This window comes from Pelodiscus sinensis, chromosome 17 (genome assembly GCF_049634645.1).
Source record: "Pelodiscus sinensis isolate JC-2024 chromosome 17, ASM4963464v1, whole genome shotgun sequence".
NCBI classification, from domain to species: Eukaryota; Metazoa; Chordata; order Testudines; family Trionychidae; genus Pelodiscus; species Pelodiscus sinensis.
Window position 1 is genome coordinate 33,231,284 of NC_134727.1, and position 26,814 is coordinate 33,258,097.

The window sequence follows — 26,814 nt, forward strand, 5'->3', positions numbered from 1 at the left end:
GACAGCATAAACTGCTACAACTCCTGGTCTACGTCTAGATTGCATCCCTTTTACGGAAAAGGGATGCAAATTAGACGTATCCCAATTGCTAATGAAGCAGGGATTTAAATCTCCCCCACTTCATTAGCATAAAAATGGCTGCCGCTTTTTTTTTGGCACAGAGCTTTGCCGGAAAAAAAGCGCCATCCTAGACGCAGATCTTTCGGAAAATAAAGCCTTTTCCGAAAGATCCCTTATTCCTTATTTTAAGAGGGATAAGGGATCTTTCGGAAAAGGCTTTATCTTCCGAAAGATCTGCGTCTAGGATGGCGCTTTTTTCCGGCAAAGCTCCATGCCGAAAAAAAGCGGCAGCCATTTTTATGCTAATGAAGCAGGGGAGATTTAAATCCCCGCTTCATTAGCAATTGCGATACGTCTAATTTGCATTCCTCTTCCAAAAAAGGGATGCAATCTAGACATAGCCCTGCCATATACTAAGAGATGTTAAGAGTTTAACCAGTTAACTGATAAAACAATACTTATTGATTAATGTAACCAGTAAAATGCTGCTCCCCTGGGGAATTGGCTGCCCCTCCCTCCTACCCCCACCACGGCTTTACATTTGAGCTTGGAGCCTGCAGGCAGGTTCAGTCCAGGCACATGCCGGGTCTTGGCAGCTGACCCCACTCTGCTGCAGCTCTGCATTTCTGCCTGCTGCCTCCAAATTTAAATGCAGAGCCGCAGCTTGACAGCAGGACCAGCTGCTGGGACCAGCACATGCCAGAACTGAGTTTGCCAGCTCCTACTGCAGAACCCACTGTGGGCTTAGTACATCCCCAGGCTAAACTAACAGTTAACCGCAGACCCCATAAGACATTTAATGGGGTTGCAGGCAGTGTAATATGGGCACTGGTGTGGCGCCTCAGGAGAAATTCAACTGCAGCCCAGCAGAGCGCCCACAGCTATGTTTTGTTTCTATGGTGGTGCACATTTGCACATGCTTCCGTGCTCATAACATTATTCCACACGTGGATGGGATTGCTGAGAGGGAACACCGGCCGGGGGGGGGGGTGTCATTTTTGTCGCCAGAAGAGGGTAGCGGGGTTTAGAGAACCCCGCCCTGCACTAGACCCACAAGAGCCGAGTCGTAGCGGGCCTGTCCATCACGGCTGCTCGTGTTCTCCGGCGGAGCCGGGTCGCAAGGACTTTCCCACGGAGCGATCCCACCCGCAGCGGCGACAGCTCGCCCTGCAGTTCGGCTACTCGCGCGCCGCCCTCCCTCCGGCGGCACCTCCCGGCCGGGCGGGCGGGCGCTCACCTGAGGCGGGAGGATGCGAGCCGGGCAGGAGCTCGCGGCTCTGACAGACTGCGGCAGCGGGGGGAGGGGGCCTGGCGAAAATACAGCGCCCCGGCCCGCTGCGGGGGAGCTCCAGGGCCAGGCCGGGCCCCAGAGCGCGGGAGGAGGGGCGGCAGGGAAAGTTTCCGGCGACAGCTTCGCCCTGAGGGGAGGCGGGCTCGCGGCACCCGCGCGCAGTGGCGGGCGAGGGTCTCGCGCGAGCCGCCGCCCCCTCCCCCAAGGCCTGGAGACTCCTCCCCCCTCCCCGTTCCGCCCGCCAACGGAAACCGCCCGGCCGTTGGTTCCCCTTCTCCCCCGCACCGCCCCTCCCCCCTCACCGTCTCCGCCTGAGGCTCGGCGCGCGGGTCCTGCGGTCGCCGCTTCGCTTCTCCGCCTGCCCGGGCCTCCCTCGCCACAATGGCCTCTCTCGTCACAGCCCCCTCACGGGCCGCGCCAGGTCCGGACCCGCTAACAGACAGCCACGCCGCCCAACCACTGCTCCCCGCTCGCCGGCCGCAGCCAATCAGGCCGTGGGGGCGGGCCGCGCTAGCCACTACATAAGGAGGGTGGGGGGACTGCAGTAGAGGCGGGAGGGTCTGAGGGATCGTTTTCTGGGTGGCAACGGCAAGCTCCTCGTGGTGATGACGTCACCAATCTGTGTTAGCCTGTTCCCGTTGTTGTGATGTCATAAGTGTGATGTCATCTCACACCACAATGCCAGTCAACGCTTCAGGGCAAAGCACCAGTGTCAGGTAGGGTTGCCAGGGGTCTGGTTTTGTACCAGACAGTCCAGTATTTGAGCTTTCTGTTCCCGCAACAGATTGAGAAAATAGAAATGTCCGGTATTTTCTAAATAAGATGCAGTGTAGATTGTGATGTAATGTCAAGTGTGTCCGGTATTTTTATTGAAACCAGCTGGCAACTCTACTGTCCCCAGGGTGGCGAGGTCAGTCCCTCGCAGCAAACGGCTGTCGTGCCTAGCCCTGACGTCATAAGAAGACCCTCATGTTGCCACATGCTGATGCCATCCCTTCCTGTCAGGATGGAGCTGGGCGCTCATTGCATCACAATGAGTCTGCTTTCCATCAAAATTGTAGGAGACTGTGATAGGAGGTGACCACTCTGCTGCTACCGAACCATTCCAGTGATTCGGCAATGCATGGCTGCCACATTTCCTTACCGCATAGCCACCACTGGAAAAGGGGGAAGGAGGTCACTGTAGGTAGCACAGCCTCCCCCACTCTGTTAGTTGTTAAACATATGAATAGCTCTTGTAATCCACAGCATTGGTGTAAAATGCCACAGTATGTGTTTAGAGTAGAGGATGACTGAGCATTAAAAGCCCAGTGAGGGGAAATATTTAGCCACCGAACTCACAAAAATCTACATTACAAGCCTGCTCTTCCGTACTCATTCCCTCCCCACCTCAATCTTCAGACTGCTTGCTTTGTAAAACTGCTACTGACTAAAAAAATACAACCTTAACACAATCTACATCAATGGGTGGTAAGTGACTCAATGCTTGTGATGGGCTGGACCCCCTGGTAGGCTGAGGTAACACTGAGCTTGCCTTTTCTGCCAGTCTGGGCATCCTTTAATCCTGTCTCCTTGTGTCAGGCTCTTAAACGTCTTCAGAGCACGCACACACAGGGGTTGCACCCAACTGCAGCATGATACCGACATTGATACCAGCTGTGGGAAGGCTCAGTTTAAGGGACTTGCCACAGCACGCAGGTGGCCACCTCCCTTAAAGTGCAAGCCCAACATTATATGAAAATCTGCCTCCTCTGTTGATGTGGAGTAAGATATGCAAAATTTCTCTCCCCCACTGCCACTAGAAATTACATAAACTGGGATATATTGTAAAGAAATAAGTTTAACTACATAAAGATTGATCTAAAGTGTTTATAACAGATAGCAATCTGCTCTTCTCTTTGCTAAGAAAATACAAAGCATGCAAACTGCTTAAGTCAGTTGGCTAACAAACAATAATGCCTCACCCTAGATATTATTTAGGTAGATTATTTTACAGGCCAAGTATCTTGCCAGCCTGAATCAGGCAATTCTTCTCCCACCCTGTTCCGGTCCTTTTATTTCCTGTTATTTTCAAGCATCTCTTTGGGTGTGGAGGCAGAGGAGAAGCAAACTGAAGGCTTTGATTGTTTTCCTCTTCCATCTTATAGGATTTCCATACGGCACAAATCCTTTCATTCCCCCATCTCCCAAGTGGAAAAGTCCAACACTCAAAGATGGAGGCTAGTAACAGGTGACCAGATCACTTAACGCCGTAGGATCACAGCATCCATGAGTCAGTGGCAGTATGGAATGTCCCCAGGAAGGCCAAGTCTTTTCACACAAAAAAACTTAAAAAAACAAATAGTCTTGCAGGACCTTAATGTTTTTTCAGTTAGGGTATGTCTACACATCAAAGTTATTTCGAAATAACAGCTGTTATTTCTAAATAAATTTCCTAGTGTCTGCAAGCCAACCGCTATTTCGAAATTAAATTGAAATAGCGGAGGGCTTATTTCGAAATTGGTAAACCTCATTCCACAAGGAGTCACGCCAATTTCGAAATTGCTATTTCGAAATAAGTGCTGTGTAGACACTTATTTCAAAATAGGGGGCCTCCAGCCCTTCCCAGGGTGCCCTGGTGGTCACTCTGGCCTCAACCAAGAACACTCCTCTCCCTTCCCCACTTCCCCGGAGCCCTTAAAGAGGTAGACTCTGGCCACAGTGCCTGTGCCAGCTCCAAGCCTGCCAGCCCAGAGCCAGCAGTCACTACTCCTGACCTAGTGGCCCCAAAACATGAGCCAGCAAGCCACTGGCAGCCAGTCCTCCACCACTCCCCAGGAGCAGTCTGCCAGCTCCCAGGAGCTTGCCAGGGCCTGGAGAAGGCGGGCACCTTCCTGATCCAGTGCGGAGATCATGGACCTTATTCAGGTTTGGGGGGGTGCCCCCAACGTCCATGATCTCCACACTAGATGGGGGAACGCGGCCATCTATGGCAGGATAGCTGCCAGCCTGGCCACCAAAGGCCACATGTGAACCTAGGAGTAGGTTTGCATGAAAATCAAGTTGGTCCGGCGAGATTCCCCAACCCTGAACTTCCCCTCCCCCTTCTTCCCCTTGCTTCCTCCTTCCAGCTCCCTCCTCCCAGGTTTCTCCCTCCCCTCTCCCATCCGCTCTCCTCCTTTCCCCAGTCTCACCAGAGTTTCATCCCACCTCCATTTTGTTAAATAAAGAGAGTTTGTGTTCATGAAAATACATGTATTTTATTTTACATCAAGAAAGGGGGTTAGGGAGTGGTAAGTGGAAGGATATGAGGGAAGAATGACGCACAAGCCCTCAGTGGGGCAGACCAGGGAGGCTCTTAGTGCCCCGTAGGGTGGAAGCTTTCCCGCAAGGCCTCCTGGATACTGACAACCCCCCGATGGACCTCCCGGATGGCAGCCTGCAGAAAGTGCAGTCAGGCTCGCAGCAACGTGTCCACGAGAAGCACCAGAGTGCCCAGGGGCAGCTCTGGTTCCATGTTGCAGAGTGCTGTGGTGTCCCGAGTGAGGGCAACTAGAGCACGCAGAGACAAAATGCTTTGCTGTCCCTCATCGAGGTAGGCAAGCAAGCAGGGAAACCTGAGAATCTGCTGTTCAGGAGGGGTTCCTTTAAGCACAGGCCTCGGATAGCCTCAGGCAGCAACCACACAATCTGAGATCTGAGGAAGTGGGTCTGGCCCACGAAAGCTCATCATCTAATAAACCATCTTGTTAGTCTTTAAAGTGCTACATTGTCCTGCATTTTGCAACCACACAATGTAACTCCTGACCTGATGCCCTGCCAGACCTGGTTCTAGCCGGCCTTAAATGTGATTCAGCGTCCGCTCAGTGTGGACGTGCTATTTCGAAATAGCCAAATGCTATGTTGAAATGCATTTTGTGTGTAGATGCGTTATTTAGAAATATCTTATTTTGAAATAACTATTTCAATATTAGATATTTCGAAATAACACTGTAGTGTAGACGTACCCTTACAGACTAACAGGGGCCCTCTGAAGCCTTTTCACAGTCCATTGCTGTCACTGATGGGCCATCAGCCCTGTCTGGCTTTTCCATTGTTTTACCTGTAGTGTTAGCAGTAGGTGTTACTCTCTGTAGCATAGTTGAAATACAAATAGAAATATTGACTATGTAACTTCAGATACAAAAATGATATAAGTATACAAGTTGGATAGTCACATTCAGTAAATCATAACCTTTCCAATACCTTATCTGAGCCATCTCAAGGTCTCTCTCAATTATGAAGAGTGATAGAAATGTAGCCATGTTAGTCTGGGGTAGCTGAAGCAAAATGCATTTTGCTTCTCTCAATTATGTCATCCATATCATAAGCTTATTTGCATAAAGATATGGAGTGTAACATCACAATGAGCATTTCTACCTCTGTCTAGTCTCCCCTCACTGTAATTTTAAAATTTTTTTTACTGAATTAACGTGCTTTAGACTAGTTATCAAATTGCCTTAATACTGCACTTTTTGGCAATACAAGAAAACTAGCTGCTCAATAAACAGAAGAAGCCCTTTCCATCACCTGCCAAAAAATTCTGTTCAGCAGATGCCATTGGCTTCCATGCCTGATTTTCACTATACCTTTTTTTGGTGTAGTACTGGCTTTTGACAAGTAAAACAAACTGTGGGAGCTTCAGAACTATTTACCAGAAATTACTACAAGCAGCTATTGTAGCACTGTCAAGCCATCCAGTTAAGTATTAAAACATCTCTATTTAAAAGCAACTCTGCAGGGAATATCTTGTATGTATATACAAACAAAAAATTCTTGACAAGTACATGCATGAGCCATTAAAAAAAAAATCACATTCAAAGCTTGAGTTAAGGTAATTCTTGAATGGTCTGCTGTGAGAACTTAGAGCACTTCACTCTTATAGTTAAATTCCCTTGAGGTTTGTAATAGCTCCTCTGTGTTAGCCCGCAACTATGTTTACATAATATAAAAAGTACAAATGCAGAATTTTTGAAAATGCATAATTTAAGATGGGGATTTTTAAATTTTAGATATAGCTTTCTGTATTACCAAAACAATCTTAATTTTTCATATTTGCTAAAAGCTTAACTAAAAATGTAGTGCAGTATGGGGGGATTCTATTGTACATTTTAAAGAGCCACTGTATCTGAAGGTCAAGTCATCCTTCAAAGCTGGAGTTCTGGATTTTATCATTGAGACTACATAGGACAGGTTTTGTAGTTGATATTAACATGCTTCGGAGTAGAAGCTGAGCAGCTGATATATTATTGCAATTATCCAACTGTACAGAATGAAGGGGTTGAACCAAAAGTGTTTGATAAGCCGTTGGAAGAAACACTGAGAATTTCTGCATGAAAACTGATCAGTTTTTCCTGTGTGGTTTGATATCCTATCAAGGATTTTACCACACCCTGTGTTCTCGAGATTTGTGATGCCTGCTTCATATGAAAAAATGTACAGTAATAGACTCTGCTGAACCATTATGCATATATAGCCCCAACAACGGACACAGCTCAGTCAGTGCCAGGAATGAGACAGTGCCCCCTAGGTCAAAGACAGTGCCTCCAAGATACAATTTTATATACAAGTTACACATCACTCCTGGGCTACGTCTAGACTGGCATGATTTTCCGCAAATGCTTTTAACAGAAAAGTTTTTCTGTTAAAAGCATTTGCAGAAAAGAGCGTCTAGATTGGCACGGATGCTTTTCCGCAAAAGCACTTTTTCCGGAAAAGCATCTGTGCCAATCTAGACGCGGTTTTGCACAAGAAAGCCCCGATCGCCATTTTCGCCATCGGGGCTTTTTTGCGCAAAACAGTTTTCAGCTGTCTACACTGGCCCTTTTGCGCAAAAGCATTTCCGGAAAAGGGCTTTTGCCCGAACGGAAGCAGCATAGCATTTCCGCAAGAACACTGACAATCTTACATGAGATCGTCAGTGTTCTTGCAGAAATTCAAGCGGCCAGTGTAGACAGCTGGCAAGTTTTTCCGCAAAAGCAGCTGCTTTTGCAGAAAAACTTTCCAGTCTAGATGCAGCCATGATGTATAAGGTTGCCACCCTCTGATATATTAGCAAAGTCTTGACTGTTTCTAGGCCTCAAACCAGGCCTATGATACATGGGCTTATATTTCAGCTCTCATCTTACTACAGAGGGCTATAATGTATCTGCACCCAATGATTGATAAGCATAATAGAAAACTAAGATTCCAAGACAGAGACTATTGTGGTAATCCAGTCTGACCTGTGTAACACTGGCCACAGACTGCCCCTTGAATTCCTCTTTTTAAAAATCAAGACTGGATGTTTTTCTAAAATTGTCCACAATGGAGAATCCACCATGACACATGGTAAATTGTTCTAGTAATTAATTACCTTCACTGTAAAAATGTCTTACTATTTCCAGTCTAAATTTGTCTAGCTTCCACTTTTGAGCCATTGGATACTGTACACTAGGGGTGGGGAACCTTTTTTTCCCCCAATCACTGGCCCACAAGAAAAAAAACCAAAACAAAAATCAGCCTGCTGCCACACACAGGAATAAACATTCACTACTTCCCTTCTCCCGAGTGAGAAGTGGGTGAAAAAATGCTCACTCACACTTTACTCTGCGGTAGAAACAAAAACAGGACTGTGTAGTACTTTAAAGACTAACAAGATGGTTTATTAGATGATGAGCTTTCGTGGGCCAGACCCACTTCCTCAGGTCTGGTCCGCAAAAGCTCATCATCTAATAAACCATCTTGTTAGTCTTTAAAGTGCTATATAGTCCTGTATTTTGTTTCATATATACCAAAGGATACAATAAAAAAAAAATGAACACATATGAAAAGGACAAATCACATTTCAGAATAGAAGGGGGATGGAGGGGGGAAAGGAGGGAGGTAAATGTCTGTGAGCTAATGATATTAGAGATAATTGGTGAAGCTATCTTTGTAATGGATAAGATAATTAGCGTCTTTATTCAAATTTGAGTGTAAAGTGTCAAATTTAAGCATGAATGACAGTTCAGAGGATTCTCTTTGAAGTGAAGTCTTAAAAGGTCTTTGAAGCAGGATGCAGGTAATCAAGTCATTGAGACAATGTCCTTTCTGGTTGAAATGGCAAGAAACTGTTTTTTCTTTGTGATCCTGTCTGATATCTGTTTTGTGGGCATTGATCCTTTGGCGAAGTGTCTGAGACATTTGTCCAATGTACATAGCGGATGGACACTTTACTCTGCATGTGCCACACTTCAGTCGGGTGGGGCAGGAGGGTGCGGAGACTCAGGACTTTCTCCCTCTAGCAGGGAGAGCCAACTCCTCTAGCTTCAACCCTGCTTGGGGAAGGGAGGGCACAGCAGTGCCTGATGTATGCACAAGCTAGGTAAGCTATAGCTTAGGGCCTCGTATGTGAAAGATGGAGAAACTGGAGAGGGTCTAGAGAAAAGCAACAAAAATTATTGAAGACTTAAAAAACACGATCTATGAGGAAAGACTGAAAGGATTGGATTTTTTAGTTTGAAAAAGTGAAAAATGAGAGGGGACATGAAAACATCATTTTTAGGTACTTGAAAGCTGCTACCAAGAGGGAGAAAAAAATTATTCTCCTTAACCTCTGATGATAAGACAAGCAGCAATGGACTTAAGTTGCAGCAAAGGAGGTTTAGATTGAACATTAGGAAAAACTTCCTGTCAGGCTAAGAATAGATTGCCTCATGAGTTTTAAGTATCTCCAATGATAGAGGTTCCATAGAGCAGATTAGATAAACAACTGCTTGGTCCTGCTATGAGAGTAGGGGACTGGACTTGATTACCTCAAGGTTCCATTTAGTTCTAGTTAGGGATGTGTAGAACTAGTTGACTATCCCATAAGCAAATGCTTATCGTATAGTCGACAAGTTGCTTCACTCCCCCCGCCCCCTTGCTGCCTCTATCAGAGAGAGGCAGCAGGGTGGGGAGGAGAGAAGAGGGTACTTCAAAGCAGCAGCACTGCTCGAAGCCTAGGGCCAGATTCTGGTCTCCACGTAGTGCTGCCGCTTTGAAACACTGTGCCGCTGGGGTGGCCCCAGGCTGCATGCAGCGTTTCAAAGAGGCAGTGCCACGTGGAGCCCAGGATCAGCTGGGGACTGCCCCATTGACCGCTAGGCTCCATGCAGCGCTGCCACTTTGAAATGCCACAGGGTGCCTGGCATCAGGCTCTTTGCACCATTTCTCATGGAGCCTGGGATTAGTGGGAGAGTCCCCAGCTCATCCCAGGCTCTGTGAGGCACTGCCACTTTGAGAAGCTGCAGGGAGCCTAGCATCAGGCTGTATGCAGCACTGCTGCTTTGAAATGCCATAGAGAGCTTGGCCCCAGGTTCCTCCCGGTGTTTCAAAGCAGCAGCACTGCGTGGAGCCCAGGATCAGCTGGAGTCCCCAGGCAAAATCGCCCTATCAACTAGTTGATGCAAAATGGATCGACTATTCGATTAGTCAATTACTCGCAATTTAATGTCCTTAGTTTTAGTGTTCCGTGATGATGAGGCATCTCTAAATACTAAACTAGTAATTTTTATTGCATGCTCACCTATGTACTGGTATGTATGCAAATAGAAAATGTGGCGATTTTCATTTCTTTTCTGTTGGAATAATACACCTTTTTGGTAAGCTATGGGGCCTCTTAAACTTGACATAGCTTAGGACCTCAGCAGGTCTTAATCTGGCCCTGGTACATCGACTGTGGGCTTCAGGGCTGCAGCACAGAGACTTGCTGTGGAGTGGATCAAATTAAGTGGATCTGGCCTGCAAGTTCCCCACCTCTGTTATATACTTTTCTCTATTAGAATGCAGAGCCCATTACTTATTTTCCCCCATGTAGATACTTCTAGATCTTGTTACCCCTTACCGTCCCTTTGTTAAGATCAAGTTCTTTGAGACTCTCCTGATCACAAGACATGTTTCCTAATCCTTTAATCATTCTCATGACTTCTGAACACTTTGCTCTTTATCATCAACATCCTTCTTGCATTGTGGGTTCCAAACTGGACTCAGCATTCCAACAGCAGCAGTCGCATCAGTGCCAAATAGAGATAAAAAATAAACTAACCTCTCTATTCATCATAGAACACTGAGTCGGATGATGTTTTTGTACAAGTGAATGACTACAAATAGTTATTATACTTATATCTGTGTATGTACCTCAGAGGAAATAATTCCACTGACACTGAATCCTCCATTAAGTAGGCCCTGCACTCGAGTCTAACAGTATCTAGGTGAGACAGGGGATGAGAGAAAAATGAACACCTGTTTTGTAACAGGTGTTGCTCATATCCATTCCACATAGGTGTGTATGCCTGGCACATGCACCTGTGCCCGAAGTTTTTCCCTATGCAGTACCCACAGGGGCCAGGATCCCCAGCATGCCCTGGAATGGCACAAATATGCCACGCTATAAAAGACATTGCCCAGCCCCTCTTCCACAGAAAGCCTGTGGCGTATCAACCCAGATTTTGAACCCAGTCTTCTGTCTTAAGTACAAGACCATTCTCTTAAAAAAGACTTGAGCACTTTTACTCATTTTCCATTATTGCAAAAAAGACACGATTGTTTTAATATTTTGATGGTATAAAGGTTAAGAAAATTTCCCTGCAAAGCTGGAAAAGCAGATGGCATTGTGCTGCAGAGTAAGTAGTTTATAATCATTCGTTTCTTTTGTTACAAATTTTGGAAAGGTCAGGAATCAGGTGAAAGACCACACAGGTGAAAGACTTTACACCACAAGAAGAGTTTACATTCTCTTTTTACTTTAATTGTCAAGGGATTTGATTGTACAATCTTTACACAGAAGCATCATTGAATATCAGTCTCCCTTATTCTGTTGCACAGTACATTCAATGCAGATCAAAGTGGAACTGTACATGAATCAGACTGTTGATCTTGTTTAGGTGAACTTTTAGTTAAGCAAGTCCAAAGGAGTCTGAAAATTTTCAGCCCCAAAAGAGGAATGAAGGAAAATGAAGATTAACAGAGAAATTAGGTGCAATGGAAAGTGTCCAGAAAAGCTAGGGGAAAAAAAGGGAGTGAAGGAGGGAAACCCTCAAACGCCACAGATTTCCTGTTCAAAGATTAAATAGAAGTGACTACACAAATAAATGTTAATGCCCAGAATGTAAGTTCTGAGCATGTAACAATGTTACAAGATAAGCAACATACTAAAAAAATAATTTAAAAAGCTATACAGTTGTACTCATAAATATTTATGTCTTTAAAAACTAGTTAAGTAGTGTTGGCCAAAAAGGTTCACAGTTACTCTGACCAGAGCTGTATATATTATATATATATTGCACAGTAGTAGAAAAGTTAATTATACCTATGTAAACAATTCTCCTCTTCAGGAATTGAGGATTTAGAGGAATAACATTTGCCATAAGCAAAAGCATTTGGGTACAAGGCACACGGAAAGTTTTTAAAAACGGCATTAAAAAAAGTTTATAATGGTCCCCAAAACTTCCCAATTAAAGGGTATCATTCCACTTATATAACTATCAATTAAAAAGACAGGAGTAAAATTTAGAACTTTGGTGACAAAAATATCACACTGCTATGGGTTGTTTATTCCACAGTCACAGATTTCGCCAGATTTCTTGGAAAGTCCACCTGAAATGAACAACAGATTTTCAGTAAATGGTAATTAAAGCAATTTAATTAATTCAATTTGCATACACACAGGCATGCAACAATAAATTCTGTTGCCCATCTGTCCTAACACTAGAAAAAAAAAATATTTAAAAAACATGAGTGGTCCTGTAGCACCTTAGAGACTAACAAAAAATATAGATAGTATCACGAGCTTTCATGGACACAACAAACTTCTTTTGATGAGTGGAGCAAGAGGCATGGAAACCCCAAAACTTTAAATGCACATGAATATTAATCCTTTGAATATATGCATTATTAGGATAGGGAGTCTTATCACATGATAAAATGTTAAGATGGGCATTTGGACAAACTCGCCATTCATTCTGAGGTCAATATTCTTAGTAAGTTTTATCAGTGTGTCTCATGTGCTCCTTGAATAAAATTTCACTTCACCTGGAAAGATTTCCTGAAAATAGACAGAAGTCTGCACTTGAATGACTGATCTTTTGCTCAATTTCACTCTTGAACAGAACTGCATTTAAAAGCAGCTCAAGTTAGAATTTCAGAACAAAGCCCCTATCTTGACTAGTTAGAACACAACTATTTCCTTTTTATAAAATATTGTTTAACTATTCTTCTCTTTAGGCTGGTCGGAGGAAGTTCACAAGCATGTTTCTCTAACTGCAGTACCTAAATATAGAAGGCACTTACATCATATCCTCTAAGAACAGCCAGGTGGAATGAAAGCAGCTGTAGGGGAATAACACTCAAGACTCCTTGGAGACAGTCAACTATGTGTGGCAGCTCGATCGTTTTGTATGCAAATTTTGAACTTTCAGTATCTTCTCTAGAAGATAGAATAATTGGGCGACCCTATAAAGGAAAGGTAATGAATAGTGGTGACACAATTAAAAAAAAAACAACTTATGGTGTATGTTTCTGGTTTCTGAAATAACTATAGTATATTGAAGCCATTATGTAAACATAGTACCAAAAATATCACTGCAGATTTACTTTATAGTGAACTAAGTGCTTGTTTATATGGTGGTATTTTTAATTTAATCTAGAGGTTAACTCTAGTACCACATACAGTTTTATTATTCCAATTGCATTACTGGGGTCAATCTTTAATGTCACATTATAATCTGAAGGTAAATGCAATTCATTTGATAAGACAAAACCACCATCATATTCCATTTCTGAAGTGTGATTAAGGGTTTCATTTCACCATTCAAAACCTCTCCATATGATACAGTATTCACTAAACAGCTTACCTGTCGAGCAACAACCTGTTGCAAGGCATTCTGGCACTTGGTGAAGCAGGCATCCTTCATAATTACCATGATAACAGGCATATGTTTATCTACAAGGGCCAGCGGTCCATGCTTTAATTCACCAGCCAGGATACCTTCAGAGTGCATGTATGTGATCTCCTTGATTTTCTAGAAAGCAAGTGCCAGAGCATTATCATCAAGTGCAAAACAGGTAAGAACTCAGAGGGCAAAAACAGATACAACCTTGAATGGCAACTGTTTAAACATTTCACTCCAGTTCTGAAAAGAACATCATAATTTCATTTTAAGACAATCTACTTCCCAAACTTAATTTTGGCAAAATTTTCTTGACATCACTTATAGAACTGAAATTATTTGATGAGCTATATCTGACATAAATCAATGGGAGTCATTGATGGAGGGGTAGGGGGAGGAAATAGACACATGGAGTAGGAGTGACTAGTCAAAGAAAGTCAAAGTTAGTCAAAGAAATTTGCAACACAGATTGAGAGGCATTAAAAATGGCCAGTGTTAGACACCAGTTTATATTTTAGAATCAGTCACATCTTTGGCATGTGGTGATCATTTCTGACCAAATATACTGTATCATCTGATAATCCTAATGAGGAAGGTTTACTGCAGAAATGGTGCAAAAATAGTTCAGTCAATTTTTCTTAGACATACCATATATACTTGATCATAAACCTGTTGTTCATAAGCCAAACCCTCTTCCCCTCCCCCAGTTAAAAAAAAAATTGTAAAAAATCACAATGACCTGTTCATAAACTGACTATACATTGGCGGTTTGCCAACTTCTGGTCCCTGCTTGTCAACCACTGACACATCGGGATGTTTTGTTTACCTGGAGCATCTGCAGGCATGGAGTCCTGCAGCTCCCAGTGTCTGTGACTGGCCAACATGAGTGGCAGGAAGCAGCAGCCAGTATGTCCCTTGGCTTGCATCGGTTCCCACAGCTCCCTGTAGCTAGGAACAGTGAACAGCAGCCAGTGGGAGCCAAGGTGCACATAAAACGTCCCAGTGCACCAGTTGGTTGTGCTGCTGGGCTGCAAACTGAAGTTTGCCAAACCTCCTATCCCCTACCCCTTCCAAAGGGAAAAAAAAATGGTTAAAAAAAAAAAAAAAAAAACACACACACACACACACACACTACACAAATGAGCGGTTCATAAGCCAATCCCCACTTTTTTTTTTAAACCAAAAAAATTTCAGTATATGATCAAGTCTATATGGTAAGCGTTTTTGGAATTTTTTTTAAACTAGCTCTAAAAGCATGTTTGCCTATATGCACTTGCATCTGCAGTTAGAGAGAAAAGCAATGGGAAGGAAAGCAGAAGAATTAAAAGTGGGTAGCTAAAGTAACTGGTACAGTTGTTATAATCCAAAGATGTAATTACAGGAAAAAGGAGAAGCTGTATTTTCATAAAACCCAGACAGGTAAATAGGACCCTGCCCTTTCAAAAGCATACCCACCAATGCTCCTTCCAGGCAAGTGGCATAGTTATAGCCACGACCCATAACCAACAGCGATCTCTGTTTGTATAGTTCAAGGGCCAAGTCATGTATCTTCTCATCCAAGGACAAGACTTCTTTAATCATCTCTATCAGATTAAATAATAAGAGAACGTAGCATAAATGTCTTTATTAGCTTGACAGTATTTCAATCTGTGTCAATGAAACAATAACAGATGGACTGAACTATATAAATATAAACTTGACAAATGCAAAGTTATGATGGCTGGACAGATGCCCGAATTGTAAGAGGACCTATTTGATCTATTTTTAAAATTTTTTCTGGGACCGGTTTTGTAAGAGTTTGATTTCAGCAATGATTTGAACAAAACAGTAAATACTCTAAAATTACTTCAAAAAGAACCCGTATCTGAAAAAAATTGACTGCAATTTATATCTTAGACCACCACATTTCGGTTTTCCAATAGATTTACTTAAGTGTCCGTTTACATGATAGCTCTGAGTAGGTCAGCTTCATAATTTTACAAATCAGTTTTCCTTAGTATGCAAACCTTTCATGAAGCCATAGGAAAAAAGTCATTTTAAGTTGGAATGTGACTTGTAGATGTGCTACTTGAAATCAAGTTAATATACCACTTTACTTCAAAGGATTGTGTTCCAGAAAGAAGAAAAAAGTCTTAGTGCATTATGTTCTATATGCCAATTCTTGGAAAAATAAAAAAGCATGTACTTCAAATATACCTGGTAACATTTGCAGCCCACTGATGATCTCCTGTCTCCTAATCTGCAAAGAAATTCTGTCTTCAGACATCATGAGGCCAAACATTACAAGAGAAATGAACTGACTGGTGTAAGCCTGCAGATAAAGACAGAATGTTAACTCATACAGACTTGACTGTTCAATGCAACCTAGATCTTAGCTACCAATATTAACATTTTGTATTTCGCTGAGGAAATATATAAAAAGCCACAGTGAATCAAGTTACCTTTGTACTAGCCACTCCTATTTCAGGCCCAGCATTAATATGTACCCCACAGTCAGTCTCCCTGGATATTGAGCTTCCCACAGTATTTGTAATACCAACTGTCAGAGCCCCACGATCCTTACAGTATCGCAAGGCCATAAGCGTATCTGCTGTTTCACCTATAAAACAAGAAGTATGACATTTAAAATTAAAACAAGCAAACAAACAAAAAAACCCAAAACACAGAACAGCAAGAGCTCTGGGAAGCATTAAATCTGTCCTAGTCAAGGTTACTTCATGCTCTGACCAATTGAATCCAGTTATGCACAGCAAGAATGTTTTCACTGATTACAAATCTTTTACATTGAAGCCTCATTTCAGCATTACTCACAAGCAGTTTCTACCATCTACTTTAGATTCACACCACAGATTTGGAAAGCAAGATTTGCATACAATAGAGCTCTGCCATGTTTAATCATAATTTTCCTCCCCTTTATTTTACTCTGAATTAAGACATTCTTAAATAACACTTATTTCTGTATTGGATTTTTTAAATATTTTGCTACATGCCTCCATTCAGATAGTCCTGTGGGTACGTCTAGACTACATGCCTCTGTCACCAGAGGCATGTAGATTAGGCTACCAGATATAGTAAAATGAAGCGGCGATTTAAATAATCGCCGCTTCATTTAAATTTACATGGCTGCCGCGCTGAGCCGACAAACAGCTGATTAGCTGTTTGTCGGCTCAGCGCGATAGTCTGGACGCGCGGGTGTCGACATCAAAGGTATTTGTCAACCACCCAGGTAAACCTCATCCCAGGAGGCATACCTGGGTGGTCGTCAAATACCTTTGATGTCGACACCCGCGCGTCCAGACTATCGTGCTGAGCCGACAAACAGCTAATCAGCTGTTTGTCAGCTCAGCGCGGCAGCCATGTAAATGTAACCCCCAAGGAGATTGCTTGGATTCCCGGGGCTTTGTCTGCTGGCAGCTCAGGGAGAGGCACTCTGAGTTTGCCTTGGCTCCCCCTCCCTACCAGGGCCAGAGTCTGCCCGGCAACCCACAGGGAGTGAGATGCCCCTCCCAGGGGGAAGGAGAGACCATTGTTGAGGGGAGTCTGGAGCCAGCCAGGAAAAGGGGAGGACTGAGTGTGTGGGAGCTAGTAAGCCCCAGGCCTGCATGCAGGGTTCCCCCTGAGAGCTAGCCTCTAGGGACCTGAAGGCAGGATCCCTCAGCTGGGTTTATGTCTCCACTGTTGATTCCCAGTTGTGGAGTTTGCTGGGAGGCTTCCCCAGCCAGGCGGAGTTGGCTCTCCAGTTCCCTGGGTGAGAGAGTCACTGCATGGTCAGCTGGGCTCTAGCAGCAAGTTGAGGGCTGCTGCCTGCTGTGTGGGTCTGGAGGCTGGCCTGGGAGGCTATAGTTTTGAATTTTGGTGCAGTTGTGTGGTCTGCATCTTGAGCCCTGCACCCCTTTACAGTGAGGGGAAATTCTGGGACCGAAGCAGCCTGGTTCCTGCTTGAAGAGGACCCCTGTGAGAAGAGAGCAGCCCCTTTGCAGAGACTGAGTCATCTCTCAACCTGAGGCTCATTCATGGAGTGTGTGAGTGCACCAATTTTTAGTTAGTAAGTCAGGGAATTTGTTTGGGGATTTTATTACCTGCAGCCTATTAAACTGTGGAGGGATTTGCTGCCTTCTCCCATTTGTGAGTCCTTTGGGCTGTACTGGACCTAGTCAGCCCCACTGCTAAACCTCTGCAGAGAAGGATTGTGTGGTCAACAGTCATCAAGGGCCCCAACAAAGTACGCGTACCAACGGGACACTAACTTCACAGTTGCAGGGCACCGGTGACCCTAAAAATAATGTTTTACCCTGTTCTGTTATAATTGTCTCCTGTTTAATATAATTGTGTTTATTATAGTGTATGTGTTTGTGTTATTTTCTGGGAGTCTCCAACTATCTGGCGAATACGTGGGGATTATCCTGGGCTAGAATTTTCCTCCCAAGCTGCCCTGGCAACCCTGCTAGGAAGGAGTGAGGGGGGTGGAGGCACCGCCAAGTACATCAATCAGAAAGAATAAAATTGAGTAGGTGGCGGGATCCAGAAGAACCCAGACCTATCCATCCGAACCTGAAAGGAGATTGGCTCTAAAAGAAGGTAACCAGGTGGAGAGGGGGCGCTACATTGGAGGCACCGCTGGGATCCCGTCTTTTAAACTCATACCTTATATACACTCCTGCTGTCTTCCTGGGATATTAAGTAAATTCCCAGTATGGATTATCAGAAGAGGCTTATAGCTTGGTGTGAGCTGGAGGGAGCTGACCCTGAACGCCACTTTCTGCTCACTAATGTACCCACTGAGTGGGAAATTAGACAAATTGAAGATGAGATTGCTAATGTCAGAGAATGGGGAACCTGTGTGGTTCGGAGTCAGATGAAAGCACAAGGGGAAGCTACTTTATCTCTTCTTGTAGAGAGCAAGATTATACTGTCTACTGTAGTGACTCCCCATGTAATTCTGCCAGATGGAGAGAAGGACGGATGGAAGGTGACCATTCAAACACAATCACGTTTTCCCTCCCCATCTGCCCCACCATCTGAAACTAATGGTTTTCAGTCCAAATTGGGGAACTTCCTTATGCAGGAAGGGAAGACCATGACTGAATTAAGGACTCTTTTGGGAAGTAGTCCTGTGCCTCCTTCCAGTTCTACAGACCAAATAATTTTTGCTATGGGAAAAGCAATAGGGGAGTCCATAAAGACAGCATATGAATCAGGCCCTTACAGAAAACTGAAGTTCTTTTCAGGCATTAAACCTGTGCCTGTAGGGGAAGATGACTATGACACTTGGAGGCATCAACTAAATCAGGTGATGCAGGAATGGCAATGTAGTGAGGCTGAAAAGAGGAAACGTGTGGCAGAAAGCCTGCGAGGACCTGCAGGGAATGTAATCTGTGCATTAAAAGCCAGCAAGCCTGCTGCCACTGTTGATGACTATCTCTCGGCGATGGAGGATGCCTTTGGGAGCCTAGAGACTGTGGAAGACCACTGCAAATGGTGCTCTCGGTGTGTTAAGCGGAAGACTCTGCCAAAAAAGGCAGCGACTATGGTGAACATCGCTACAGATGCACCCATGCAATTGGTGTGCATTGACTTTTTGTCATTGGAGCCTGATAGAAAGAACCACTCAAGTATACTTGTAGTTACTGACCATTTTACAAGGTATTCCCAAGCATATCCCACAAAAGACCAAAAAGCCAGTACAGTGGCCAAAATTTTATGGGACAAATTCTTTGTACATTATGGTTTCCCGGCCCGAATCCATTCTGACCAGGGAAGAGATTTTGAAAGCAGACTAATTCGTGAACTTACAAAAACCCTGGGAATAAGGAAGTCCAGAACCACTCCTTACCATCCCCAGGGAGATCCACAACCGGAGAGATTCAACCGGACTTTGCTAAACATGTTGGGAACACTACATCCATCCCAAAAGACCAGATGGAGTGAGCATGTCAGTTACCTTGTGCATGCTTATAACTGCACTAAAAATGAGTCCACTGGGTTTTCGCCTTATTATTTAATGTTTGGCAGAGAAGCCAGGCTACCAATTGACTTATGTTTTGGGATATCCTCTGATGAAGCTAGCGAAACAACTTATCTCCAGTACATTCAGAGTCTCAGGCGTGACTTGCGGGAAGCTTACAGACTGGCCTCCCAAGCAGCCACAAAAAGCAACCTTGCTAACAAGCAGAGATATGATAGTCGGGTCCGTGAACAGGATCTGCAGGTAGGAGACAGAGTGTTAATCCGAAATCTAGGTCTCACTGGAAAACATAAATTAGCTGACCGGTGGAATGCAGACACCTACATAGTGGTTGATAAGCTACCAGACTTGCCTGTATATCGCCTTAGGATGGAAAATGGAAAAAATGTTTGTAAGACTATTCACCGAAACCACCTCTTGCCAGTGGGGCAGTTAATAGGTGAAGAGAAAAATAGTGAATGTGGTTCCTCCCGGCGACCCATTACTCGTTCAAGACTAAGGAAGAAAGTTCCTGCAGAAAGAACCCTTACTGCACAACTTGAATCTGCTGAGGAGGCAGACAGTGAGTCTTTAACCTCCTCTGGAGAAAATGATCCTCATTCACAGAGTAGCAGTGAAGAGGAATTCTTCCCCTATTATCCAATACCTCCTATGCTTCATGAGCAGCTATGTGAGGTAGAAACTGTTAGAGAGGGAGAATCTGAGCCTCCTCTAGCTCAAATACTTAACCCTGAAGCTGCACCCTTTGTACCCCCTCAGTCAACAATACAGCATGAAGAGGCAAGTGGTTTACCAGCTAGGATGGTTCCACCTGTAGAGGATGTGGGAGAAGCCATGCAACCTGCAGAGAGGGAAATCATTGATTGTCCTGCAGTCATTACTGCTGAGAACCCTGAGAATGAAGAAGCTCCTGTACTTCGACGTTCAGAACGAGAGCGAAAACCTGTACAGAAACTCACCTATGATGTCCCAGGGTCCTCCACCTCTGTCCCTCTGCATTTAGTAAATAGATGGGTGCGGGTGGCCTATTATTGTTTGTGTCTGATAGTTAACAATGGAGACTCCAAGGTTAAGTCATTTATTTAAATATAGTAAGAATGTTATTAATGTAAATTGAATAACAATTTAATGTTTAAATTAATATTGTATGTGGACACAGCAATACTTACTTATTGGCTAATGATATTTATTGTCAACTAAACAATGTATACTATTACCTGATGGAAAGGACCTTGCATGTTTGTGTTGTGGGTAAATGACCCTTGCCGAGGACGGCAAGAACTTTCGCACAGGGAGAGTGTAACCCCCAAGGAGATTGCTTGGATTCCCGGGGCTTTGTCTGCTGGCAGCTCAGGGAGAGGCACTCTGAGTTTGCCTTGGCTCCCCCTCCCTACCAGGGCCAGAGTCTGCCCGGCAACCCACAGGGAGTGAGATGCCCCTCCCAGGGGGAAGGAGAGACCATTGTTGAGGGGAGTCTGGAGCCAGCCAGGAAAAGGGGAGGACTGAGTGTGTGGGAGCTAGTAAGCCCCAGGCCTGCATGCAGGGTTCCCCCTGAGAGCTAGCCTCTAGGGACCTGAAGGCAGGATCCCTCAGCTGGGTTTATGTCTCCACTGTTGATTCCCAGTTGTGGAGTTTGCTGGGAGGCTTCCCCAGCCAGGCGGAGTTGGCTCTCCAGTTCCCTGGGTGAGAGAGTCACTGCATGGTCAGCTGGGCTCTAGCAGCAAGTTGAGGGCTGCTGCCTGCTGTGTGGGTCTGGAGGCTGGCCTGGGAGGCTATAGTTTTGAATTTTGGTGCAGTTGTGTGGTCTGCATCTTGAGCCCTGCACCCCTTTACAGTGAGGGGAAATTCTGGGACCGAAGCAGCCTGGTTCCTGCTTGAAGAGGACCCCTGTGAGAAGAGAGCAGCCCCTTTGCAGAGACTGAGTCATCTCTCAACCTGAGGCTCATTCATGGAGTGTGTGAGTGCACCAATTTTTAGTTAGTAAGTCAGGGAATTTGTTTGGGGATTTTATTACCTGCAGCCTATTAAACTGTGGAGGGATTTGCTGCCTTCTCCCATTTGTGAGTCCTTTGGGCTGTACTGGACCTAGTCAGCCCCACTGCTAAACCTCTGCAGAGAAGGATTGTGTGGTCAACAGTCATCAAGGGCCCCAACAAAGTACGCGTACCAACGGGACACTAACTTCACAGTTGCAGGGCACCGGTGACCCTAAAAATAATGTTTTACCCTGTTCTGTTATAATTGTCTCCTGTTTAATATAATTGTGTTTATTATAGTGTATGTGTTTGTGTTATTTTCTGGGAGTCTCCAACTATCTGGCGAATACGTGGGGATTATCCTGGGCTAGAATTTTCCTCCCAAGCTGCCCTGGCAACCCTGCTAGGAAGGAGTGAGGGGGGTGGAGGCACCGCCAAGTACATCAATCAGAAAGAATAAAATTGAGTAGGTGGCGGGATCCAGAAGAACCCAGACCTATCCATCCGAACCTGAAAGGAGATTGGCTCTAAAAGAAGGTAACCAGGTGGAGAGGGGGCGCTACATAAATTTAAATGAAGCGGCGATTATTTAAATCGCCGCTTCACTTTACTATGTCTGGTAGCCTAATCTACATTCCTCTGGCGACAGGCATGTAGTCTAGACATACCCTTAGAGACTAACAAAAACATATATATCATAAGCTTTCATGAGTATAACCTACTTCATCAGTTGAGTCTCCAACTCTTGAATATAGTGTTCAGGGATAACGTGAGTCTCCAACTCCTCTGATGTGGGTCTTAACCACAAATATATATAATCATGAGCTTTTGTTAGTTTCTAAGGTGACACAGGACAACATGTTTTTAAAATGTTACAGATTAAAATGGATACCCCACTGAGACCTTCCATTCAGATAGTGATAAAAGTCAAGGCAACTCACCTGACTGACTTATAAAAAAGCACACATCATCCCTGAACACAGGAGTGTTTCTATCCAGGAAGTCACTAGCAAGTTCCACCATCACAGGCAACTCTGTCAACTCTTCCAAGACTTGTCGGGTCTATATTTAAGAAGCATAAGACACTTGTTAATATGGCCATCCATATTTATCCTTTATAGTTCAAGGTGGGGGGGGGGGGGGGGAGAGACAAACATGAAAACATTCATAGACCTTACAAGATTTTATTTATTTCTGCTACAAAAAATAGGAAAGTTGTAATTACTGATCAATTTTAATAAGTTACATCAAGGAGCAAAATATTAATTTCTGGCATGGTAGATCCTAGTAAATCTGTATTAAACACTATCAGGTGCAAAGGAGAAGAGAAAGATAGATATATAAAAATATATGTAATTGCAGACTCCCGTGCCGATGGGTTAGTTTGAAATAAAGGCGAAAGAAAGCTGTTTATCACAAAAGTAAGTATTCCACATATTTCGGAGAAAGTTGAACGTACAGCTACTGCAGCATGATAGCTGGTCCCACAGCCAATAATGATCAGTCGTCGGCATCTTCTGATTTCTTTCAAATGATCCTTCAGACCACCCAACAGAACTGTAGTCACCCCCAACAAAAAAGAAAAAAAGCTACTTCAGCAAGGGATTTTATGATGAAGCTAATGTGATTTATAACATTTAATATATTAAATTGTGCCACGCTACCTGATTTGGTCTCAAAGTTTACCCTGCCTCTCATGGTATTGACAACAGATTCCGGTTGTTCAAAGATTTCCTTCTGCATGAATGCACTGAAGTTACCTGTTTAGACATACACACATGATCAGGTTTCAGTTGTTTGTTATTTTAATTCTAATCCAATTAGAGAGTCAACTTTGAGAATGACCTGTAGAAACATGCTGGTTTGGACAAAGGGTTAATGTAACTTCCCATCAGTTTCACCTGACTAAAGATATAGGGATGGGGAGGCAAGAGTAGGCCATTTGCTCCATGTAACAGGATCAGTTTTCCCTAAAAAGGGCCAATAATTGTGTTTGGGAGGAAATTGTGAATAGACAGTTTCTTTGTAACCAAAGTTCTAATGTGGTATGTTACAGCTTTGTCAGATCACTCGAGGCTTATGTGTACTGAACACATTAAAAACTATTGAGGGCACAAATTTGATGTAATTTACAAGGGCAGATAGTGCCATGCACTCTCAATACTTCCTCTCGTCAGAAGTCTTGCAATTGCCAGCTTCCAGGATGTACTTTTAAAGTACTAGAAACACGTACAAGTGTCATTACATGATCAGATGGTAACTTTCTTGGGGTTTTAATCCCCCACGCTCCATTATACAGGAGACTATCCACATCTGAATAGGCTACATTTGTAAACAGTCCAACTTACCTTTCATGATTTGCTGCAATTCCATCTGCAAAGTCTGGATGACTCGGGAGGGGTCATCACTAGCTGAACGTTTTAGCCGATGGATAGAAAGTTTCCCATCAGCCACTGCTGCAATGTCATCATCTTCCAGGAAAATTACTCGATTGGTGTGTTCAATGATGGCACTACAGAAAGACAAGTGAACAGAGGGGAGACGGATTTATATTTGGAACAACGTTTCAGTGGAAAGCAGAAGTGTGACTAAAAGACAAAGCCACCCTTCATTCCAGTTACACATACTTTGCTGGTATTTGCTGCATAAACTTGTTTTCGCTGCTTGCATTAGATACATTTTACATCACAGGCAGAAAGGCTAGAGATTGGCAAGTATCATTAGCACATAGCTCAAAAACCAGTGATATTCTATTAAAAGATCTTTCCCACCTCTGGTATAAGTTTTTCCATCCTTATCAAGTAGATTAATCATCAGTTGGGCTTACCACATCTCCGTGATAAAAACAGCCTACTTCCAAAGCACAAGAGAACAGTAGAGAACCAACAGACAAGGGGTCAAAAACCATGTCACTGCTACAGGGCAAGCCCAAAAAATGTAAGCACAAGTTACCTAGCATCAGAAGCAAAGAAAAATTCAACGGCTTTATCTCCAATAGCATGAAGACAGGTAGAACTATCCAGTCTTTTCATTCGGGTCTTGCATATTTTCTTCACATTTTCAATGTTACCTAGTGATTAAATAAAATGAGACAAGTCCAATATGTAGGCCAATCTGATATGCAGAACCCAACTGTTTGAAATAGGTAGAGAACTACACAACTCAAGATATCACAAAGAAAGCTACGATCACCAATAAGAGGAAACCTGCATTTCGACTTGAATACTCTATGACATAGCACATTTGCCCAGACTACCTACTAGCAAGGAGATTCACTGATTTTAAGTGACTCCACTCTCAAATGGACATTAAGTAACAGTAATACAATGGGTATTGTCACACAAGAACTCACTTCGAGTATCTATGAATTGTTTTCAGGTACAGAAGTTAACCTCTTCTCTTTTAAAGGGCTTAATGTGACTTGAAATTAAATTTATGTTTAAGAGAAAACCCTGCACTATATTTGTTAGGTATCTTGAAAAAAAAAGTTATAACTTACATGTCCTATACAAGACAGGAATCTGTTCAGTGGAAAGCTTGTATTTGCTGCGAACTCCAATGAGTAGAGGACTCCCTCGCCTGTGAATGCAACAATGAGCAAGTTAGCTATAAAGTCCTTTATACAGGGCAGTTCAGTCCTCCAATTAAATAGACATCAGCAGAGTTGGAAGGCTACACCCTTTCCTGTTCCATAGGGAGACAGATGCTGCTTCAACCACACCCTTATGGCAGGGTATATTGGGAATGATGCAGAGAGTTTTCCCCACCTACAGCCACCCCTCTTATGGGAAGGCATGTTATAATCTTAGCTGGTTACATCCCCACCCTGTCAATGCAGCGGGTCTATCTGCTACTGGTGCAGTGTCTAGTGCCATAGTGTCAAACCAGGTCTGAAGCCACTGCTCTAGCAAACTAGCCACACTCAACTGGCCAAATAGCCACATGTGGCTGGCATGGTGCTGGACACCACGGGTCTAGTGCCTAGGGTTTGCCCTACTCTGGAAGCTTTTCCCCCCCTTCGTTGTACAGCTGTTGAAGGACAAGTGCTGCTGGAAAGAGACAGCAGTAAGCCCACTGATCATTACATATTTAGGGATTTGTGTTGCCTTTCTTCCTCTGAAATTCTGGACCCTAATTACTGTGGCTATGGATGTGTGTGCTGTTAAGAGTCAAGACAGAATTCTATCATTCTTCTGAGCCAGATGAATCATACTCCACATTAAGTCACTAGAACACACTTTAAACTGGTCAATTTTTTTTTAAATCTCAGCAATCTATTCCACCTTAGCGTCTATCAAGAGAAATCAGTATACAAGATGTTCAAGTGAAAAGCAACTATGTTGAGTTCTTCATAATTTTAGAATTCCCACTTATTTCTGCAAGCATGAAGTTTCAGCAAACATAAAAATAAGGCACACAGAGACTGACATGGAAAGTTCCTCTTTGCCATCACAGATAAGGGATTTTGCTTGTGTTCCAAAACATGGAGGAGACTTTTACATGATTTCCCCTCCCCACCCTCATGTCTGTTGCAAAAGGCATGCTACAGAGCAATCTTAACATGAGAGGTTAAAACATGAATTACCATATTGTAAATTGATTGCCTTTTGTATTTTCCTGAAAGTTGCTTTTCCAGTCAGAAATAAAAGCAGAGTTTGTAAACACTACCATGGGTTTTGTCAACTGAACTAGATCTACAGATCAGTGTTTGCACAACATTTTAGCTCAATTGCTTCTAGTGAGCTTGAATGAATACACTATTCACAGTATTTCTTCAGTATAAAACCAAAGTGCACAAGCACTCTTTTTTTTAGTCTGTTACCAAACAGTAAAATAAATATACCCAATAAAATTGCTTTGGAGAAAGGTGGTAAACTTTTCAAGTGACACTGTACAGCATACCTAAGAAATTCTACCTGTGGCCCATCCTGTGTGCTGTGTCTGACTTTGTAAGTTCCTCTCTTGACACAATAGGTATCAATAACGTAACTGGGTTATATGCATCAAGAATAAGTTTTGTTTGTCAAGTTATCGGATTGCTCTTCAGGCATGTTTTACACAACGGAGGCCGCATTTGTAACAGAGACTTTCAAAATGGAAGTCCTGATACAATTTAATCCTTCAAAATTCTGTAGTTTTAGAAAGTGAAAATAGTTTGTGACCTCTAAATCAATTATATTTAATGGTCAATTGAAAGTGTACTCAAGGGAATCAAGGCTGGAGTACAGCTCAAGAACCAGAAGTGATGTTATGCACAAGTGCAGTGTTTTCATCTTAAAATAAGTTTGTTTCCTTAGATTTCACTTTTTCTAACCCTTTGTTTTCAAATGGTATTTGATTCAATAATGCTTATAGTTACTTATAAACAAAAAATAGCCAAATCCTGAAGTAACTGTTTCCACATTTTACATCAGAGATTTATATTACATACTGTCATGAATGAACAAAATGTGTTAAAAAGAGTGGATTTTCACTAACCTGGTGGCAATAGCTTCACCTGGGTAATGGATGCTCTTGAAAACCAATGCAAAAGCACCTTCCTGGAAACCATAAAAGCAAAGTTACATGAGTGAGTCACATCTGTCCCCCACCCACCTTCCTGAAGGGCCTAGCTCA

General features: G+C 43.5%; 2 protein-coding genes and 1 long non-coding RNA gene across 13 annotated transcripts in view; 1 reads left to right on the forward strand and 2 right to left on the reverse strand.

Annotated features, from left to right (window-relative positions):
* MAPK9 (mitogen-activated protein kinase 9) overlaps positions 1 to 1,855 on the reverse strand; it is a 57,943-nt gene extending 56,088 nt beyond the window's left edge. For 2 of the 5 annotated variants that reach the window (XM_075900496.1, XM_075900493.1), the window contains exon 1: positions 1,654 to 1,855. The gene's annotated coding sequence lies outside the window, so the exon portion shown is untranslated. Of the gene's footprint in view, positions 1 to 1,297; positions 1,590 to 1,653 lie in introns of those variants that run through there. The other 3 variants (XM_075900491.1, XM_075900494.1, XM_075900492.1) reach the window with 3 other exon arrangements.
* Positions 1,856 to 1,890: 35 nt separating this feature from the next.
* LOC142818741 (uncharacterized) overlaps positions 1,891 to 26,814 on the forward strand; it is a 56,432-nt gene continuing 31,508 nt past the window's right edge. For 2 of the 5 annotated variants that reach the window (XR_012896382.1, XR_012896386.1), the window contains exons 1-2: positions 1,893 to 2,067; positions 12,593 to 12,833. This is a non-coding gene — a long non-coding RNA (uncharacterized LOC142818741). Of the gene's footprint in view, positions 2,068 to 12,592; positions 12,834 to 26,814 lie in introns of all 5 variants that reach the window. The other 3 variants (XR_012896384.1, XR_012896385.1, XR_012896383.1) reach the window with 3 other exon arrangements.
* The window catches only part of GFPT2 (glutamine-fructose-6-phosphate transaminase 2), a 149,482-nt gene continuing 133,763 nt past the window's right edge, over positions 11,096 to 26,814 (reverse strand). For all 3 annotated transcript variants that reach the window (XM_075900490.1, XM_075900489.1, XM_075900488.1), the window contains 13 exons: positions 26,677 to 26,738; positions 24,698 to 24,777; positions 24,151 to 24,268; positions 23,547 to 23,710; positions 22,863 to 22,958; positions 22,658 to 22,755; positions 22,140 to 22,260; positions 15,699 to 15,856; positions 15,454 to 15,568; positions 14,713 to 14,840; positions 13,222 to 13,389; positions 12,659 to 12,820; positions 11,096 to 11,965 (listed from right to left, as the gene is read on the reverse strand). In XM_075900490.1, the coding sequence (XP_075756605.1) occupies positions 11,921 to 11,965; positions 12,659 to 12,820; positions 13,222 to 13,389; positions 14,713 to 14,840; positions 15,454 to 15,568; positions 15,699 to 15,856; positions 22,140 to 22,260; positions 22,658 to 22,755; positions 22,863 to 22,958; positions 23,547 to 23,710; positions 24,151 to 24,268; positions 24,698 to 24,777; positions 26,677 to 26,738 (1,515 nt within the window). In that variant the 3' untranslated portion in view covers positions 11,096 to 11,920. The remainder of the gene's footprint in view (positions 11,966 to 12,658; positions 12,821 to 13,221; positions 13,390 to 14,712; positions 14,841 to 15,453; positions 15,569 to 15,698; positions 15,857 to 22,139; positions 22,261 to 22,657; positions 22,756 to 22,862; positions 22,959 to 23,546; positions 23,711 to 24,150; positions 24,269 to 24,697; positions 24,778 to 26,676; positions 26,739 to 26,814) is intronic.